Source organism: Dermacentor variabilis, chromosome 5, assembly GCF_050947875.1.
Source record: "Dermacentor variabilis isolate Ectoservices chromosome 5, ASM5094787v1, whole genome shotgun sequence".
Lineage (NCBI taxonomy): Eukaryota > Metazoa > Arthropoda > Arachnida > Ixodida > Ixodidae > Dermacentor > Dermacentor variabilis.
The window spans coordinates 159,690,188-159,706,507 of NC_134572.1; the positions used below are offsets into that span (position 1 = coordinate 159,690,188).

At 42.8% G+C, this 16,320-nt stretch overlaps 1 protein-coding gene across 1 annotated transcript in view; it reads right to left on the reverse strand.

Annotated features, from left to right (window-relative positions):
- Esyt2 (extended synaptotagmin-like protein 2) overlaps nt 1-16,320 on the reverse strand; it is an 82,443-nt gene that overhangs the window by 45,097 nt on the left and 21,026 nt on the right. The window contains exons 5-14 of the mRNA XM_075693670.1: nt 16,178-16,244; nt 15,615-15,704; nt 11,876-11,931; nt 10,358-10,478; nt 9,634-9,733; nt 7,997-8,067; nt 7,803-7,888; nt 5,289-5,337; nt 2,848-2,937; nt 427-516 (exon numbers count right to left, since the gene is read on the reverse strand). Of these exons, the coding sequence (XP_075549785.1) occupies nt 427-516; nt 2,848-2,937; nt 5,289-5,337; nt 7,803-7,888; nt 7,997-8,067; nt 9,634-9,733; nt 10,358-10,478; nt 11,876-11,931; nt 15,615-15,704; nt 16,178-16,244 (820 nt within the window). The remainder of the gene's footprint in view (nt 1-426; nt 517-2,847; nt 2,938-5,288; nt 5,338-7,802; nt 7,889-7,996; nt 8,068-9,633; nt 9,734-10,357; nt 10,479-11,875; nt 11,932-15,614; nt 15,705-16,177; nt 16,245-16,320) is intronic.

Here is a 16,320-nt window from a genome sequence, read left to right on the forward strand (position 1 = left end):
TTTTAACATCAGCTCAACATCAGACTCACTCCCCAAAGAGCATCACCACCTTGAGCCAGTGCTCAGATTTATGCACAGCATAGCACAATAGCGATCATCATCACCATCATCATCAGCAGCCTATTTTTATGTCCACTGCAGGGCAAAGGCCTCTCCCTGCGATCTCCAATTACCCCTGTCCTGCGCAAACCGATTCCAACTTGTGCCTACGAATTTTCGAATGTGATCACCCCACCTAGCTTTCTGCCGTCCTCTACTGCGCTTCCCTTTTCTTGGCACCCATTCTGTAACTCTGATGGTCCACCGGTTATCTATCCTACGCATTACATGATGTGCCCAGCTCCATTTCGTTCTCTTGTTGAACACTGCCAGCTTCAGTTTCCAGTGGTACTACTAGTGACGCGGAGAGTTAAAAGCTGTACTGACCGGAAGGTGCTTTGCGGAGTCAAGGAAAACAATGAGCACAGCTGACGACAGCACTGTCTTGGTGGAGATGGCCCTGACTTCTTCCAATTGCTGTAAATAAGAATAGAACAAACAAAGGCTTCAAGACCTGCTTCGTGTGCCATTACACAAAGCTTGACAACTGCACATTATACTCGTACGACACTCGTACGATACTTGTACGTACTCGGCAAGCCTTCACAACTAGGCAGGACCAACCGGCTCCACAAATGGCCATGAGGCAAAACTAACAAACGAGTACAGCAATAAGCATAACTGTGTTAAATCTTAGTGACTGAATTGTTGGGCAAAACAGCTGTCATGTACTTGTTTTATCTTTAAACTAAAGGTCACAAATGTATATAATGAGACACTGGAGAGCCAGTTTGTAGCTTGCAAGTCAAATACACTGTAATGCAACGTCAGAGTACAAGGACAGTATAGCAGACAGCTTTTTAAGCAAGTGACAATGTTCACCAGAAAGTCTTTGCCATATAATATCACATGAAAAAAAAAATCCCTCACTTCAAGCATTTCTTTATTATGCCAACTCACAACAATAGACCTGGAAGTGATATACATATTATAAAATTTTAGTTTATCACTTACGAGAAATACAGCTATACCTCAATATAATGAACCTCAATTTAGCGAAATTTGTGATGTAATGAACTATTTGCATTTCGCAATCTAAGTTGCATTAAAAACCGTGTATTCTGTTTTGCGATTTAGCAAAGTAATTTCGTGACACGGTTTCGATTTAACAAATTTTTTCGCCATTTCAAGCATGTACTCGGGAGCCTGTACGGCTAGATTTTAAATCTAGCAAAAGCTATAAAAATGTCGGCCAAGGCAAAAGTTACTGCAAGTGTCCTTCTGAGTGAAAAGTTTGCGCAGCAAAAATGCCACTAAAGCATGCACGCTGGGACGCGGTAGGCAAGAAACACCGCGGCGCCATTTGTCGCGTTGGTAAAGAAGTTGCAAAGGCCGCAGGGCGCCCTGCAGCTTGCAGCGCTCGGGGAAACACAAGAGCTGACGATGCCTTCTGCACAAGGGGTTGGGCAGGGAGTGAACGCGTGGCAACATGATCAAGCACACGCTAGGGAAGATGGTATGGGGGGAGGGGGCGGGGGTTGCACGCGCATCCATGCGCGGGCCATGTGCCTTATCCTGGAAGTAATCCCGCCACGGCAAGTGCAAAGGCCGAGCCGAGACGTATGGTGCTTTGATGTGCATTGGGTCCCCTCAAGTCTAGTGTTGGCGGTCAAGTAAACTGAAATTTCCGAGACACAACGCGAAGTGTTCGCTTGTACTGTGACAGCGACTTCGTGGTCATCGAGCAAGATCTGTTAATGTTTGCCTGAGAGCACGCGTGGCCAGGATAAAACTACAAACGTTACTTTGTGTAGTTGTTTCCTTGCTATCGCCATCAATGCTCCGCCTTTCTGGCGGAACTGTGACTTTCTTCTTCTTCTTCTCCTTTTCTTTTTTTGCTCACTACGAGTATCTGCATCTTTTTACGCTTTCTTTTTTAATTTGTGGGCACTAAGCACGGTTGGCCATGGCATCTAAAATTTACGGTGCCGCGCGATGCAACATGTGCAAGTCTCGGACGACGTGAGCCACCTCGATGCATTGGTCTCGGCGCAATCTGCACCGCACGTGCTGGCGCTCATAACCGCGCTATTATGGCCCTGACCTTCTTGTGATTGATTTATAACTGCTTACTAACAAAATAATATCCGCCAGGCTACTCCAGGAACTTATGAAGTTGTTTTTAACACTGAAACTAAAACCTCAGATTAACCGAATCCACAATTTAATGAAGTTTTTCGCTGTAAGCACAACTGTATTACATCGAGGTTCGACCGTTATTTATGGTGAGAGACTCGCACGGTCTTTTGGTATGTATTTTTGGAATACCAAGCCACTCAAAGTAAAGATCGTGGTTTTTTATAAATCATACATTAATTTTGCACACCACGAGGGTTGCAATACGGGCTTGTTTTGCACACCAGCTTACGAAATTGTTAGCACTCCGCAATCTCAATCACCCATATCAGTCAATGTTTATCTATATTTTTGTAGATATTGCTTCATAGATACTGCAATTGCTTCTGATAAGTACTCTTCTGTGTGAACTTGTTGGCAAAATAAAGCGTACAATATTTGTTGTATACATGCATGTCCTGCTGCATACGATGGCGCCATTAACCATATTTAATTAATGGGCCTGCAGTGGCTACTGCTACTGGCCCAGCAATCACTGCACAAAAATAAGTGCATAAGTCAAATCGGCAACAAATAAGCTAACACATGTCAAGTATCATCAGAAAATTGCAAATGGCCACTCCACGAGGCATCACTCGGTAGGGCGACCAGAGCGAAAGAGGGAGAGCTAACCAGAGCCAGGTCGTCCGTGTTTGTGGACAGACTGAGCCAGGAGGTCCGTAGGCGGATCTTGCCCGACTTCGTGTCATCCAGGGTCAGCCACTGCGCTCATCAACAACCACAGTACAGTCGCGCACAACCATAGGATGGCAATGGTAACAACAAAAGAATTATTTGCTTGCAGGCAAGCTCAGCTCAGACCACTTATAACTTAACTGCTTTGCCGCAGGGTCTGGAGTTTTTTCAAACTCCCATAATAAGCAGACTACCTACGGGCAGCCGCGCGAGCTGAGATACCGGTAGTAATACAAGTGCTGGAAAATAGCGGGGACAAGCGAGGCAGCGGGCACGCTTCTCGACGTGGTGCGCCAATGCAATGCGGCGTGGGGGAGGATGTCCTGCAGAGCGAACAAATAAGGAGCAGGGCAAGAAAGGAAAGAAAGAAAGAAAGAAAACAGTGCATTTTCTGCGGTTGCCGCACACTGCACGTACTGTAAAAGTCATTACAAGGGGTGAGGAGGTGCTCTGTAGAAGCCTATGGGAGTTTCAGAGACGCAGGGAGTTACCTAGGCAACAGAGAAGCCTTTGTGCCTCTGCTGAAGGCCGCCAAAGTTACGTGGCGTGCGGCTGCATGTGTCGTCCAATCTCGAAGGTTGTGCTCCGACCACTTGTAGGTGTGGTGCACGCTCTGTGCCAAATTACATGCCGGACGCGCACATGTTGTCGCTCTTTGGCTTTTCAGTTTGTGTGCGGAAAGTAAGTACTTTTCCTTTTTTTTTTTGCATTCTTTCTTTCGGTTACTGAGCCTGCTTCGTGTGAAGACTGCCTGTAGGGGCCGGTCCTTGGGTGTTAAATACAGGTGCGCGAATACCCGAAATTTCGAATACGAATTCATATTCACTTGGAGAATTTGTTGTTCAAGGTTGTTGAATATGATCAGCGTACGACAGATAGAAACACTTGTTGGGAGCTTCGCGAGAGACAGAAACATGGTCCTCGCACAGCATAACTGACAGGGTAAATGCAGCTGACGCACAGGGGCAGCAGTTCCTTAACGAATGCACGAGGCAGGTAGCTTCTGCTCAATAATTTCTACTCATTCAATAAAAACGGCTCTCTTTTAGGAAGCCTATGTACGAATTTGTTCCAATTTATCACTTGGCCACACTCACCATGTTTACATCCCCCAGAAAGAATGTATGGCGCAACAGCATCACTTCTTCTGTCCTTCGGCGATCACAACACTGTACGTGGATCTGGCAGCATGCTGTTCCCTCGTTTCATTAGTGTCATTGCCATACTGCCCCAGATAACTCAAAAGCAGTTGTTTATAATTTACAAGCTCCTTGGTTATTTGGACGCCCCATTGTGAATGGTATTGCATACAGGTGTCAGTGTACGTAAGCCCGGCTTCTTCTTTTATTAAGCGGTCTCCGCAGAAGCTACATATTTGATGTTGCTTCAGAAGTATGAAAACATTGTATACTTAATTCAATACCTGGTGTTCATTTTTCTCAAATATTTGTAATTAAATTCAATTTGAAAATATCACTATTCGCACACCCCTTTAGTTTAAGTGTTCAAAGTTTGCAAATTTGAAAGGACGCAAACTTCCTGATCGCATGCTTCGATTGTCGGACATGCGCGGCTGCTTTGTCTAGATGCGTGCGGGCTTTGAAAATTGTTGTTTTGTTTTGGTTACAATGCAGCACTAGTAACATTGCATCTCAAATGGGCTCGGGCGATGAACCCCATCTCATGTGTCTTTTGACGTAGGGAAATTCATGATTGCAGAATATTTGTAGCACCAGCGGTTTATGTTTTAAGCAGTCTTCGCTGTAGCCAGAAATGTCTGCTCTAGACAATTGACATTTCCATCATAAAGCAGCACGCCAGAAACGGCTCTAAAGCTTCGTAACCTGTGCACCTGCTCGTGATTTACCTCAACAAATGCTGCACAGAAAATTTTACAAAACGCTTGTATGCTTTGACCAAAGTACTACCCTCCTAATCGTCTGGACCTTGGTGCCTAACCATCCAATGAACTGTTACTTCCGACCAGTCTGTTATGCATGGCAAATGAGCTACCACATAAGTTTTATACGTGAAAAAAAAAAAAAGAAAGCTTTAGTTTCCCAACAAACCACTGATAAATCCAAGAACACATCTTGTTTCGAATGCAGCACATAGAAAGCAACATTTTCAATGACAGTAAACAGTTGGTATTTTGCAGTCTGTCACTGTTGTCTGGTCTGTCCTTCCATTTTCAGTGGTTTATCTGGAGCACTCAGTGCTTTACAAGGTGAGTGAACACTTTAATTGGCCAAAATTCTTGCCATACTAGTTTCTTTACATGTTAGTAGTCTACTGTTTTTTGTTACAATTGAACAATGTGTTGTGTAACATCACAAGGTGCACACACATGCAAAAAAAAGTGATCATTAGGCACTTACCATGTCTCCTTGGCCCTGGCTTTCAATATCACTAACAGCAACAGACACCCTGGAACAGAAGGAATTTATTACCCAATTATCGAAAATTGAATTGAAACAGAACACCTTCCCATGATTTTGTCAATTGCATTAGAATGAATAAAAATTTCAACAAAAAGTTTGAGTTTTCATCAATACTTGACAATACTTTATACTGAAAGGTTCACTAAGTGCTCACGGTATCACTCAAATATAATTGGCATTACAAAACGCATGCGCATTTTCCTGTGTTTGAGAAGGTAAGTTTAAAGAAATATAAAAATTAAATTGACACTTGCAATGCCTGCCTGAGAGTTGCAAAATCACCCAGCGCTTCAGCAAAGCAATAACTCACAGATGTTAAAGGGCCCCTCACCAGGTTTACCCATTCTAAACAGACAAGTGCAGTGCATACAATGCACGCTAACGATTGTGCTTACAAACTATTACACCACTGCACACCTGCAAGAACAGCTGAAATTTCAAATCAAATGCAGTGCACCCAGGAGGTGTTATGCTTTTTCTTATCTTACAAGCCTTTTCTGACATACATTATGCATTGGGAGCGTTTCTGTGTCAATTATGGGGAGGGGGGAGAGTGAGCTGAGGTGTCCTGTCGGGCCTATTGTCCTTGTCTGTTGTCATCCTGTTTTACTGATTCCAGATACTACATACGCTCTTGCATCAAAATTTATGGAATACCAACTAGACAAATCAGCCACCCTTCAAACGTAAGTTGGGTAAACATCCCCTCAACGTGACAGCTATCGTTTGCAACGCAGAGCTACAACAGTGCTGCATTAATTATCTCCCTAGCACGTTACCGCCATTTACATGCATGTGGCGTGTGGTAGATGCAGTATAATGTGCCATTTCTGTATTCACGTAAATGCGGCTACTAAGAAAGCAAAAATCTTTCGTTCACTCAATGCCTTCAGGTCCTGACTGTATTATATATTCATATTTGCCGGTTTTCGAGAGTGTTAAGTGAAAACGATGCACACTGTAGTACCATGTTCATACAATACCATTATTATTATATTATGATACATCTTGACCACTTGCCCACAGAAAGGGAGCAGCGCTCATTAGTTTGGTAACACCTGCATTTATTATTATCCTTTATGAAAGGCCAAACTTTGACACTTCAAATATCTCTATTTCTGCTATTAAAGGAGTACTGACACCAAACTTTTGGGGCTGTGTTTTACTCGCTCAATCAGTAGCTATTCAACCAGTAATCAGGCTAAAGAAACTAATTTGCTCCAATGTGTGACGACTCTTTAGTCATATATGCTCATCTCTCACGAGCAGTCGCAGTTTCGATTTTGAAGAGCATGTGATGCCCTTTGACGTAAGAGACAGGCTTGAAAACAGCGATGATCACATGAGCGCACAGACCTGTGACGTATGCTAGCACACCGTCTACCATGCCATCTGTGTTCCTGTTTCGTCTGTTAGTTTGGTGGGAAACCTGTGCATTGCTACACCATCCTATAATGCTTCGTTGCACGAAAGTTCACTATGCTGAATGATCCCGGCATTAGAGAGCTTTAACCACATTTTAGCGCGTCTGCAAACTTCTTGCCATTTATGGTTTGCTGGGTAAGTGGAGAGGTGTACAGCAGAAACAATACTGGTAGCGACATCTGGTGACGCAGTATCTAACCAGAGAGCACACAAAACTAATACTACTGCAACTTGCATTATTCTACCAGACTGCTGGCGTTGGTAGCAACAGAATCGTTAAGGTGCCATACTTTTATGATAATTCTCTTCAACAATAACCCTCACGCTACAACAAAAAACAAAGTAAAAAAAAAGGGAATTTGAATGCATTGCAGTTGAGCAAATCATCACGAGATGTCGCCACCAGCTTTGCTACTGCTGGGCATGACAGCAGTAACCTGTTAATTCATAAACGGTGAGAAATTTGCATGTACGCTTCGTGTGCGGTCAGTGCAAGTCACTCAATGCCAACAGTGCTGAAGCGTCTTCCAAACAGTGAGACATGCCAATTCCACTGCACATCGCCAAAATCAATCACAGAAACTCGTAACACAACACTTTTCACAAATAGGATCTATGCTGGCGACTACATCAACAGATGCTACACTTTCTGATTTGCCACTCACACGAACTTCAAAACTAAATTAAAACTAAGCTGCATTTGATATTGATACTTTATAGGGGACATCTATGAGCTCGCAACAAAGTAATCTGTCAGTTATTTCAAGTCAAAATTTTTCTGTCGATGCTCCTTTAATGAAACAGTTTGAAACATTCTTACAATATATTGTTCCCCAGAGGGCACATAACTTCCAGCGTACGACCAAAATTTGCTATGGGGCCTGGTGTGGGGCCCTTTAAAGGTGCAGCGTGTACAATGGGGTTGTTCCACAGCAAGTCAAAATTTCAAATACTGAAGAAGGTTTCATAGCAAACCTACACCCTAAAGGGCATAGTTAAAAGACGTACGCCCTATTACTCACACACCTGCCCAGGAAGTCGTCTTTGCTACTCTGGTCCTCATCCATCACCTCAATGTCCAAGGTGGCACCAGGAATTTGGTAGATGACAACCTGAAAGCGGTAAATCATTTCAGACCAATCAGAGGCCAACGCCCTTCACGCTGGTGCTGGCACACAGCTGAACCGAGACAAGCCCAGCCTGCTGTGTGGGCAACTTGCCTCGCAGTAGTAGTTCCACTTGGGGTTCACGGTGTTGGGGATGACCTGTGTCCGGAACTCGTGGGCACCAACTGGAACAAAACAGGGCTCACAACAAGTGCACCAGCTTTGCAGCGGGCTCGGTAACACCTTCTTGAGCATGGCAGACAAGCCTGCCTAGTCCCCAAGCAATGCTCTCATGAACAACCGAGCCATACAATGTTGCTGTACACACAAAAGGTGGCTCACAGTAGCGTTCAATAATGCCTAGCATGTTTTCTTTCAGCTTGATGAAGTACCTGCCATTTCTTTCCTCGACTATTTTTCATCACTTGTATCATCCTCATTCACTGCCAAGCAAATGTTTGACCCAGTGACCTGGGTGAAATTTACTAATTTCATTGCACCATCTAATCCTCTGCTGTCCTCAACTGTCTTTCTCTTCCTTTAACAACCATTTCATCACTCCACAATAGGCCAATAGTTATCTGCTCTATGCATAACATAAGATGGGTATCTCCTCTTCTACCGCATAATATCAGCCAGAGCTACATCTGTTTGCTCTTCACTACAAACTGCCCTCTTGCAATCTCTTAATATTACACCCACAATTTTTATTTCTATCACACATCACACGGTCCTTCTCAAGTTTCTTTGCTATCTCTATATATTGCTATATTAGATTTATGCGTGTACAAACCCGTAACCTCATGGCCAGCTTTCTTTACAGGTGCCGACCTGAGGAAGCTCTAGCTTGGGGGCTCCTATCTAAATACATCGGAAAGGAGAAATCATTTTTCTTGGCATCCGCTGCACCAAATTTGATAAGGTTCGTTGCATTTAAAAGAAAAAAGTTAAAACCTAGTGACTGTTGGTAGCGAATTTTCGATTTAGGCTGCTAATTTTTTTATAGATAGTATAGTTAGAAATTGCAAATTTTCAGAAAACAGAACAATGAAGCTTACAACTCTGTAACACTGTTTGTTCTTGGTGCAGGGCTATGAATTTGTAACCTTCCTGCTTGTATATTTTTTCATGTGAAAGTTACTTTTAAAAAATTGAGTCCTTAAATCGAAATTTTGCTTCCAACAGTCACTATAATATAAGTTTTTCTCTCAGATACAACACATTTTATAAAATTGGCCCAGTGGTTATCTCATAAAAAAAATTTGTTTTTTTACATGTATTTGAACAGGCAACATCGGAGTGTGGCCTGAGCTAAAGCTTTCCCTTAAGCAGTGCCCTGGGCAGAATCAAGAATGTAGAAATCTCCTAATTGGAGAGTCGGTAACTGCAAATAATTATGTTCGCATGCAGCAGGTTCAATAGATTCGTGAGGCGATGCTTTTCTTTTTTTCTTAGCACCAAATGCATTTCACATCTTTCTTAGGAAATGTTTAGAAAATGGTGCAGGGTACAGTGCGAATCTATTATCTGCAAAGGTATCCAGTGCATGATTTTAAGCCACAAATGGCAGTATGCAGCATGAATACGTCTGGGAGATCCAGCATCAGAAAACCACGCAAATTAAATAATGCTTGCACCTTGACCTTTGAATGTGGTGCAATAAGATATTTGAAGGCTATTAAGCAACCCGCGTATACTAGTAATTTCACAGTATTTGGGAGAAATGCAGAAGTGCAGACTCATCTGCTCACCAGTGATGATGGCGTAAGGGTCCGATTTTCCCAGGCCTAGCATACCGATGTCTGCCTTGACTAAGTCCTTTGCTGCCACGACTTCAATCCGAAGGACACCCTGGAAGCAAAGCAATGGGCACATTCTGTCATGTGAAAAAAAAAAAAAAAGCACAGACATGGTATGCATTTGCATACCATGCATGCAAAAAGTGGACTGAAAATTACTCTGCAGAGAAATATCAGACATGGACAGAGAAGGTATGTCAGGCCTATTCAATTTGATTGATTGATTGATTGATTGATTGATTGATTGATTGATTGATTGATTGATTGATTGATTGATTGATTGATTGATTGATTGATTGATTGATTGATTGATTGAAGTTAACATTTCCAAGCAACATCTGGGCGCTGGCTGGATTTTGAATATCTCGAGTTTTTTAGCAAGCTGCTAAACATGTACGAATACGCATTTTTGCCTGCGGGAATGTGGCCTCTTGTCAAGAGCCAAACCCAAGACCTTGTGCTGATTGGCAAATCCCCACAGCCACTGAGACACCTTGGAGGGTGCACACTACCGCTAGTAACCTAACGAGTGCTCAATTTTCGTGAAATCATGATTACAGCACAAATTGCAACGTTACATAGCTCTGCAGCAATACATAGGCATTAGAAATACAGGTACCTAAGCAACGCCTGTGTGTGTGTGGGAGCAAAATTCAAAACCACTTGAGAAGCTTACGCAGGGCAGCGAGTACCGCAGTGTCTGGGTTGAGACGTGCTCCTGAAGCTTGACTGAATACTTGTTTGGCAGCACCATCATGGCCGCCACTTGGTCGGAGACGGCCTTCTTCAACAGGTCACTGTGGTACACAAGGAAAGTGCATGTGCCGTCTGAATTACAATGCTGCGAATCGACAAAAAGTGTTGCTTTGCAGCATCTTCATGGCCACATTCAACAACTCATTTAAAAATTGCTCGAGCAGCCACAATGGGGCAGTTGCAAGACTGCTTATAGGCTGCATCACAACAGGAGTAATTGGAGATCACTGGGAATCGCCATCATCTTGCACTGGGCATCAACTATTGCTGCAAGTAGTCCAACGTAATCAACAGATGCTCGTTGCTTCCCGTGCCCCAGAAAGCCACCACACTACAAACAAGGGTCAAGCACGGCACCGCAAAACAAGGCTGGACCACCCGCATCGCCACACCATGTGCTGACAGACTGCTGGCTCATGTGCAAGAAACAGAAGATGACCGACAGACAACAGAACATGACTGAAAGAATAGGCTGCAGTGTTCGTAGAACCGAAGCATGAGAGACATTTCTTAGTGTCAAGCCTCTTGAGTTGGCGAGCAAGAGTTTACCCAGAATAAATCAGTTTTCTTAGAAATGGTCGCGATATCTGTCGGTTAGGATATAACCATTATGACGATTAGCACAGTGCATGTCTTCTTTTTTATTGTTCTTCTTGGTGCTGAACATGCAACGTTCAGCAGCAAGCCATTGGTAGAAAAAAGTTTATCTCGCTCTTTCGGTGCCGTTCAAATCATTTAACCACGTATTATGCTCAATCATTCGATGTTCAACAAAACAAGTTCGAATTCTAAGCTGTCCCCCTTTCAGGTGGCAACTAATTCTGCATGTTGAAAACTTACTTTTGACACGTCTCTTGCATCTTCGGCGTCATTAGATAAGTTCAGCTAAAAAAACAGAATTGGAATCTTGCACTTCTTAGTGAGCTTTGTTTCCTCGCCACATATGGACTTGATACCTGCACTCCCAAGTATACTTGAAGTTCAGGAACCACATTGACTATTTGATGCACACTACTTGGAAGACTGCCTCACCAGTACGAAAATTTGCCTAGTGCAAGTCATTGCCACCTAAAACAATGAAAGAGAAGTGGCTACATAATGACGTACTGGTATCGCAGCAACTCTTAATGCTAACAAATTTGGTGAATAATAATCAAATTTGGTGCATAAAAATTAAATTTTGCGCATAATAATCAAATCTGGAGTGAAGGTCTAATCGTAATCGCCTCCAGATGTATGATGCGCAATCTAAACACCATCATTTCCATTAGAGCTTCACATTTTTAGGAGTTCCCTTGGCTGATGCAATTGTACACAGTGCGCCTCAACGGAGCCTACTTGTGGCTGGAATAAAAGCTTAGTTGGCATTTTCCACACAATCTGATGATGGTTGAACAAGCCATTAGTGAAGCAGTCACAGCCAAGCTGACAGACTCACTTTAGCCCTGGAACTTCCAATACTTGTCCCAGGTTGGTCAGGGTGAAATCAATGGCCTGCACGGAGAGAGAAATCAAGGAAAAATATAATGTTTTCTCAGCCCATATCTGAGCTCATTGATAAATGACTGCAAACCACGTGCAAGGGTTGCAAAACGTTACAAATGCAAACTCACATATGTTTCATGTACTTGGGACCCTCACTCTGCCTTTCTATATCGCCACTTGAAGCCATCCAAAACTGCGCGACTTGTTTCATCCTTTTAAATTAGTCACTGACTTGAGTAATATCATAAGAAGCCAACAAACACTGACACCAAGGACAACTTAGGGGACAGTACCCCTGTTATTAATTTCCCCTATGTTGTCCTTGGTGTCACAGTATTTGTTGGTTTCCTATGATATGACTAATAAAAATCGGGCCCCTCGGTTAAACCCCTTTTTCTTGTTTTTTCCGACTTGAGGTAACACAAAAGATTGCATGACTTGATGCTTTTTGCAAAATTTACCACATCAATTATCACCTCAAAAAGTACTGTTTTCAGGACCTTATTACATCTCAATGTGGATCGCTTCAAATTTGAGGTCCCCATCAGAAGCTGTCGTACAAATCTTCATTCAAACTCCTCAGTGCCAAGGACAGCTTCCAGCTGGAACCTGCCTCCATTGCCGGCAACATTGACCAGTTATTTCCTAAATAGTTATTTCATAAACATACAGTAATTTTTTTTCTTGAACTTTAACGGTGCTTCATGGTATGTTTGCTCTTGCGTAATCATGTTTTACAAAATTTAATCAGTATTGCATAAATTGTAGTGCTGCATGTGGTTACAGTGCCATGTACATGTACATTAAAACATTATTTCCACTTTTGTTAGTGCTAAAATGAATGCTGTATTGCGTTGTTCATTTTTTTTTGTTTTATCTAATCGATGTTCCTATTATGTCATCACATAATCAATGTAATGTTTCTTGTGTCATCACCTACTGCTAAGCGGGGGGGATTATGGGTCATGTCAAGTGGCTGATTCCACCTTTTACCCACAATTCATTCAAGGAGGTATTCCTGAAAATAAACTGCATTGAATTAGCCTTTCTACCACATGACCTCTGCTATTTGCTTTGATATCCTTTCCTCTATGTAATGCCCCACGTGACACTGCCAGTATTGAAATAAATAAATAAATAAAATGACAAGACAAATAAATGCACATAAATTGAGAAAAGGGGCTCCCAGTAGACCTTTACGCAACAAATTTAAGCTGAGCAGTTAGTATTTCAGTGCAGCACCGGTAAAATGAAATGATCTGAGAACTGGGTCTGCTGTGCCCATCCTCTCCATTACACCGTCATCGCACCGCTGTCCCTGTCAGGCCACCTGCTCTCTAAGCATCGCCTTTGTCATATAGCAGGAAAAAAACAGCACAATGCCCACCACCTCCCTGGGGGATCAAGCCAACATCCCTGCAGCAAGGTTCAGTCGGGAAGATGGCTACACTATAACTGCACTACAGTGCAGCAACTGAGCATGACAATTTGTGCAAGGCCTTGCGTTAAAGATCCCATATAATTCCCCCTTTTGCTTCCCCCGGCATCACCATCTGTTGCCTTCGCGCGGTTGCGTCTGATGGAAAATCGAGCCCCTCTGTTCCCACTTTTTCCTGCTCACACAGATTCTCGGAGTCATGGCATCTGCACGTATATTTCAGAAGCCACGACAAGCAGTAATGTCATGCTTGACAAAAACAACGCTAACCAAGATGAGGACAGAGAAATTCGGCTAGGTTCACATACAAGTGTCAACTCTCAACTAGAAGTTTGTTCGTGAAGAATACGAATACATAAAATGAAGCTTAGAATGACAGAAAGCTGAGCTCATTTTTTAGGGTTAGTGTTAGAAGTTGAGTGTGCAGACAAGGACACAAAAAGAGGGAAACGGTAGATAAAAGCTACTGTGTTGTCCATTTGTCTTTTCTTGTGTCTGCGCTTGCACGATTAACGTTTTCTAACATAAATAACTACATAAACAACTGGAGAGTTGACAGAGATAAAAAGCCACGTGTACATGGCGGAACAAGCCGGCTACAAAAGGGAAGAAGCATAACATGAGCTATGTCCTGCAGAAAAAAAAAAAGAAAACAGGTGCATCAAAAACAACAAACAAAAAGTAAAACATGAAAATAGAAAATTTTATTCCAGGGGTGACCCAATTTAATGACAAAAATACTCTCTTTTAGGAACTGCAACTCTTTCCAACTAAGGGCAGTAAACAGCATGCTGATGCATTAGTCCCCTTTGCCTTCAATGCTACAAGGGCTGCCATATTGTCCCTTTTATCCTAGTTGAAAGTCAACACTCGTGTGTGAACCTACCTTAATTTCCTCATACCTTGCATTCGTTAATTCTGTGTCTGACAAGTATGAACATACCCAAGCTTGCCCAAGTACCTTTGCTAAACCAATACTGTTAAAAAAATAAATTATGGGGTTTTACGTGCCAAAACCACTTTCTGATTATGAGGCACGCCGTAGTGGAGGACTCCGGAAATTTCGACCACCTGGGGTTCTTTAACGTGCACCTAAATCTAGGTACACGGGTGTTTTCGCATTTCGCCCCCATCGAAATGCGGCCGCCGTGGCCGGGATTCGATCCCGCGACCTCGTGCTCAGTAGCCTAACACCACAGCCACTGAGCAACCACGGCGGGTAAAAAAACCAATACTGTGGTAAATGTGAAGATGACATTGCGTTCAATGCCAAGAAGTTGTTCTTAAGAAGAGGTGGTGTTTTCTGTAAGAGGCTGCTGCTATCACAGTAATTGAGTTTAGAGCCAGAAGCATCACTTAATACTGCTTCTTCTTTTTATTTTTTCTTTCATAGTAAACCTTGACATATCAAACACTCTTTTCGTTAACTTCACAATTTTACTACTTACATTATTTTACAGTTTACCAGTTATTGCAAAGGCTATATGACAGTGCAAGCCATGGGGCTCACAAGGTGGACGTAAAGATATCAAATTTCAATTTATTTTCCATAATAAACCTTGAATTACCTTTTATTATTTTAATTATCCAATATCACTTGCCCCATCGAAGACCAAATACCTTTTACAACAATTTTGCTAAGGAATAATACACTGCAGTTATTGCAAATATTGGGCAATGCCACAAATTAAGGGGCTACAAGGTGGATTTCAAAATAACAAACATCAATTCCTTTTTTTTTTTTCAACCTAAGCTCTGTCGAACTTGACATAATTTATAACATAATTAAGTAAAGTAACGCTGCACAACAGTTCCAATTCAACAAAGTCATCATGTATTGGGTGAACGAAAAATATATGAAGCATAAAAAATAAGAAAAGGAAAAAAGACTGCTAGCCACTATTGCATACAACTTTCTGTCTGCAAGCAACGGCTGCGATTGTAGGAAAGCAGCTGCTGATCGAAACACGTGGCTCCGTGATTGACACAAAACCCGAACACAGCACTGTGGCAACATGGGTGGACAAAGAAGCCAGCTGGGAAAGCGACAGCACAATTTCGAAGTGCAGTGATAAAAAAAAAATGTGGGCAGATTGGGTCAGAACCTCCAGAAAGTTCCCAATCGCATCGGCACAACCAGACAACAATATGCACAACCAGAAGCCGAATGGGCCAGAGAAGCCATTGGTGACATTTAGCGACACAGTGCGCGGACGCCATCGACACAAATTGCTAGATGTCCACATCTACTCACGGGAGGTCTGAGGAAAAACACAGTCACGCCGCCGACCAGGGGAATCTGCTTGGTGAGGGGCCGCATCACCACCCGTACATTGCCGTGTATCTGGAAGACAGGAATGAGAAGACAAGTCGACGCTCCAGCCAGCGGATCAAGCCAAGTCCTCGTGCTTCCCACTCAAGCAACTGCAATGCGCTGCTTCTGCATTACTTCTCGGGCTGCCTCATGATCATCTGCGAGTTTATACGACATCTACTTTTACTGTCCACCATCTGCTGCCTGTGTGTCTACGATGCCTATGCTCAAGCGAAGCATAAGAGCACAACGACAGCATTTTCTTTTCGTTGCTCTCAAGCATGATACAAATGCAGTGAAGCTATTGCTGTCCCCTTTGTTTAAAAAAATCATTGTTAACGTGATATTACCATACCTCACACACGCATTTGTTTTTCCTGCCTAGTTTCTCTTTCCCTTAGTCGCAACATCACACGTAGAAGGAAATGCATTCATGACCACACAGAGTGAGCGACCCAACCGCAGCCATTCAGCCACGTGATGATGCGGTGTGCGTATTTTACCTGAAGATCTCGAATGCCAGCCTTGAAGCCTTTCACTTTGATTGTAAACTTGCAGTCACCAGAATAGCTGTAAAAGAAAAAGAAAAATGAGGGGTCACACAACTGCTACATTCATCTTTTATACAGTTGAACACCACTTATAA